General features: G+C 35.1%; 2 protein-coding genes and 1 long non-coding RNA gene across 3 annotated transcripts in view; 2 read left to right on the top strand and 1 right to left on the bottom strand.

Moving 5' to 3' along the window:
- Nucleotides 1–15: 15 nt before the first annotated feature.
- LOC108950580 lies at nucleotides 16–436 on the bottom strand. Its single transcript, XR_001975279.2, has 2 exons — nucleotides 167–436; nucleotides 16–92 (listed from the first exon to the last, which is right to left on the bottom strand). It is a non-coding gene; the product is annotated as an uncharacterized LOC108950580 (long non-coding RNA).
- Nucleotides 437–2,204: 1,768 nt separating this feature from the next.
- LOC113475382 overlaps nucleotides 2,205–4,558 on the top strand; it is a 6,725-nt gene continuing 4,371 nt past the window's right edge. The window contains exon 1 of the mRNA XM_026839479.1: nucleotides 2,205–2,234. The gene's annotated coding sequence lies outside the window, so the exon portion shown is untranslated. The remainder of the gene's footprint in view (nucleotides 2,235–4,558) is intronic.
- On the top strand, nucleotides 3,822–4,335 carry LOC113475381. Its single transcript, XM_026839478.1, has 2 exons — nucleotides 3,822–4,109; nucleotides 4,161–4,335. Exons 1-2 carry the CDS (start codon nucleotides 3,877–3,879, stop codon nucleotides 4,333–4,335), a joined length of 408 nt encoding a protein of 135 aa, XP_026695279.1. The 5' UTR covers nucleotides 3,822–3,876.

Here is a 4,558-nt window from a genome sequence, read left to right as displayed (position 1 = left end):
GGACTGTCTCTTTTATTTTCTCTTCGTTGGTGATATAGCCAATCAGTCAAACGCGCAAATCTTTTAATTGTATTATTTGTGGATTGCGGTAACTAAAAGGAAAAATAACAATAGTAAATAAACACGTAAATATGCGAATAAACAACTTATGCGAAAAGATATATACCTGAAAACTTGTGGCTATAAACTACTTCCGTTCACAACAGAAGTTTAGCACCAACGTCCATTCAAATCACTTAAGTATAAACTAAACTGAAATTGCCACGTAATGAACAAAGAGAATGCAAGAGAAAAAAGGCGATGACGTAACAAAAGAGAGAACCGGAACATAACTTAATTTGATAGACTTTTGGGTAAAATAACTGCACGCAATAACATATACCCTTTTTGCATGGTCACTTTTATGCGCGTAAGTACTCGCATATTTACTCGCAAAAACAAAGTTAACACGCATAACGTCATAAGCGTGTCATCTGCTGTAGAAGGTTGGTTGTTACTCGCATTATGCGAGTAAAGAAAAGTATTGGGAAGTACAGTTTCACTTTTAAGAGATTAACCTTTTTTGGGTATTATTTTTTTTAGTTCGTAATGGCACCATAAAGTATCAGAACTTATTTTATGAACTACATTTAACAATATTACGCTAAAATAGGCTAACTCAATGTTGATACGCGCATAAACCAATGACCATGCAAAATAGCGCGGTTAGCGAGTTATCGTTAGTGTATGATGTTCTCAATAGATTCTGATTAAAAGATCCATAAAGAGTTATATCACCCTACTATATATTACTAGTGTATCGGTAGACATATATTAACACATATATTAATTGCTATATTATACGCGCAGTAGTTATTACATTTTTATAATTTATATATCATACCCTGCTGTGGAAGATTCTTGATTATTTGTGTCTTCTTCAAGAAAAGAATTTATGTGCATCGTCTGCTTTACTCCCTGATATGTTTTAAAACTTATTTTATGTTACAAAACAATACAGAGCATTTGGCACTCCACGCCTACAACCGCACCTCTTTCTTGCATTCTTTCAAATAACTCCAAATGTTTTCCCTGATAATTCCTTTTTGTTCAACGTACAACTCGAGCGATTTGTTTATCCATATTTCACACAGGTCAAATCGTCGATTCGTGTATGCCGATTTCCCGATTCGAAAGCAATCTTTCGAGTTTAATAACGACGGTGACGTCACATCTTAATTGAATTAAATATTAGTGATCAGTGTGCCATGTGTAGAAAACAATGAATGAATAAATGTAACTGATTTAATCCCTTTTTTTGTAATGTGTGGCTAACAATTTAAACTTAGACCAACCTTTGTGGGCCAAAAAGTAAAATCACGGCAATTTACATGCACAACTGCAGCTAGATACACCAGTTTATGGTAATGTTATGCGTTTTTGTTTTTATATTTTAAACATGTTCTTTTATGTTTTTGGTTAGTAAACTTGATATTTTCTGTTTTTTATTATTTAATCGATTAAGTGTTCAATAAAAGTTGATTATTTTTGTGAGGTTTATTATTATGATAAGATATAACATTACTAGAAAGCCATTTTTACGCGCAGAAGTGCTTGGTTTTAAAAAAAATCGCAATATTTAAACGAACAAGAGATCACAGATCTAATGAATGAGCACGTTTTAAGCTAATTAGCATAAGATAGTAGAGTCGGGGAAGATGGGACACCTTTAACACATAATATCCAAATAGTCTGATCGTGTTTTAAACAATTAACAACGGTCTGTGGAAGTCGTGAAGATACGGTTTTATAATTCATTAAATGTTCTTTGTTTACTGCCAAATAAAAAAGAGAAAACAAAATGAAAAGGTGTCCCATCTACCCCCACCCTGCTATATTAATTAATCCTTTTACTACAACGGTCGACTAGGCTCGATCAAAAACAAATCTAAAGTAACCAACAAGACGGGTTCTAGTCGCCACTGGTGACTGTGGAGCAGTAGGCAGAATGTATTTATACATGTATTATAAATAATGAAACTTATGACGTATGAGGATTGAGTGATTGGTGAAGAATATGTGTAAATACGTATTGTACAACTCCTGCACCATGTGTTTATTGTAAACTTACACTAGTTAACGTTGTCGTCGCTTAAAAACGTTTGTTTTCATGAATTTTAACAAACCGTAATCACGCAGTAATTAGGTAATGTTAGAAGTTAATATTATTCATATGATGTTGAATTAAAAATAATGTTTCAATTACGATTGGTGATAATACGGTATAAGAGTAGTGCATTTAATGCGTCCCCACTTAAATGCTAATAGTTTGATTCAGTCGTGAATCGTTGTGTAGATACAACACGCGTGCCGTCGTTTCCCGCCATACAGTGTTTCCGCTATGTAAAGTGCATGAGGAAAAATTACAAATATATATTATGATTTGATTTTAATCAGAGAATGAAGAATAAATGCTAGAATTAAAAATTGAGGTAAGTGCGGAAAAAAGTCGTCCAAAAAAACAACAACAACAACAACTGTTCGACGAAAAGGATCTATATACTGTAACAAACTTGTCACAATCAGAGCTTTTATTATCTCGGTATTCTAGGCTGCGGTTTACAACGGACCGCTCGCTAGCGTGTCCAAAATAAAATGACCGAGAAAACTAAGGTTATTCAGATTCCAGACTATGCAGAACCCGGATGTCCGCTAGATGGAACTTAAAGCGCACACAGACACAACAAAGAATACGTTACAACAACGAATATACGTTACAACAAAGAATACGTTACACTACAAAGAATACGTTACAATACTAACGTGCTCAATAAAAGAGCGAAGAAACGAGAGACGCAGTGTTTATACCGAAGATAACGATAAGAAAAAAGCACTCGTCTACGCTTCGGTGCACACACGCTAATTGTGCGGTTTAAATCTGAAAATTTAGTCTAAAAATTATAAATTTATTTTACGATTTGATTTCAATAAGGAGATTAAAGAAAATGCTAGAATTAAGAATTAGGATAAGTGCGGAAAAAAATCGCTCTATCAGCAACAACAACAAAGCCAAGAACAACTGTTCGACGAAAAAGGATCTATATGACCACTACCGTGCTCAAAAACGCATGTAGGTGTTTGAACAGTGTATATTCTATTCATTGAAGGAAAAACTATATACACAGTTGGATGGTTATGTAGTAGGGTGGGGTAAGATGGGCCCCTATTCATTCTATTTTCTCGTCCTATTTGGTTGTAAACAAAGAACATTCGAAGAATTATAAAACCGTATCCTCACGACTCCCATAGACTGTTAATTGTTAATTGTTTAATAAAACACAAACAAGATATTTAGATAATATTTGTTAAGGGTGTCCCCCCCACCCTACTATATTTGTTTGTTTTTTTCAATTTGTATACAGGTGAAAATACCACAATGGTAGCATTATCAAGCATCGAAACCGGGTGCTATTGCGCATGCGCCGCAACAACTGTGCATGCGGAATTCAGCGCTCGGTCCAAATTCAACGGTCGGGACAAATATATTACGGCACCGGTATTATTTGGTAATAATGCGAGCGCCTGCCACTAAATCACAGTGTCGTATCCTATATACTTGCAGCACATATAAGACATATCTCGATGCAATGCTACGATCACAACTATAAAATGTTTTATCAAAACTACCATCAGTAATTTAAATAAAGGAGATTCCTTGCGTCGCTCTTTGGACAAACGATCGCGCCGGATATAAAACAATAAGAATTCTTTATTAGCTGTCATCTTCTGCGTCCTATAGCCAGCGAGGTTGCTGAGTGAAGTTACAAACCATATGGTCAGTTATAGTACTTGCATATTTGGATAATATTTAAACTAAAGATACCTATAAAAACCACCATGGTAACTGTTGAGCAATTCAGTGAGTTATTGAAGCAAAGCGAAATCCTCGGCATAAGTTGTGAGCAGTTGAATAAACTTAAAGCAGTCGGAGAAATAAAGAATAATGGAAAGAAATGGCATCGTCAAAACTGTGGTTTGCTCGTAGCCGGGTTTCTGTTTTGCCTTGTGGTATGTGTTCCTTCAATTCTTCCGAGAAATCATGCCGTGTTGATCAAAATCTTACTTGATGGGTAGGGGTAAATTGTAAATATAAATAATAAAATTGAACATTTCTTGTTCAGGTTGTCGGAGGTTTTTGATATTGATGAATTAGACAACTACAGTTGCATTTTAACAAACGAAGTCATCGGGCCTTATGTTCGCATACCTGTGGACTGCAATGCATGCGCAGGAGTCAATAACATTCCTAAAGTTAGCAATCTAACACAGGTAAGAACAATGTTCTTGTTAACCTAAAGTAGCCTACACTAAATATCGCGCCTATGTGTATAGTAGATGGGGGAAAATGGGACGCATTTTCATTCTATTCCCCTCTTCCTTTTGGTAGTAAACAAAGAACATTCATAGAATTATAAAACCGTGTCCTAACGACTACCCTTACATCACTGTACGTCAGTGCAAGAAATAAAAGTGAACTTGTGCAAAATGCAGTTTACATTAAAGGTTAATCTCTATGTAA

Source organism: Ciona intestinalis, unplaced genomic scaffold (genome assembly GCF_000224145.3).
Source record: "Ciona intestinalis unplaced genomic scaffold, KH HT000302.1, whole genome shotgun sequence".
Lineage (NCBI taxonomy): Eukaryota > Metazoa > Chordata > Ascidiacea > Phlebobranchia > Cionidae > Ciona > Ciona intestinalis.
The sequence above is the reverse complement of the archived record's forward strand: the minus strand, read 5'-3'. Positions and strand labels throughout refer to the sequence as shown.

Bases quoted from the DNA above. Each gene is read 5' to 3' on its own strand.
- LOC113475381 (XM_026839478.1), top strand. From the start codon at position 3,877: ATGGTAACTGTTGAGCAATTCAGTGAGTTATTGAAGCAAAGCGAAATC. The intron at 4,110-4,160 runs GTAGGGGTAAAT...TTTCTTGTTCAG, and splicing joins ATCAAAATCTTACTTGATGG to GTTGTCGGAGGTTTTTGATA.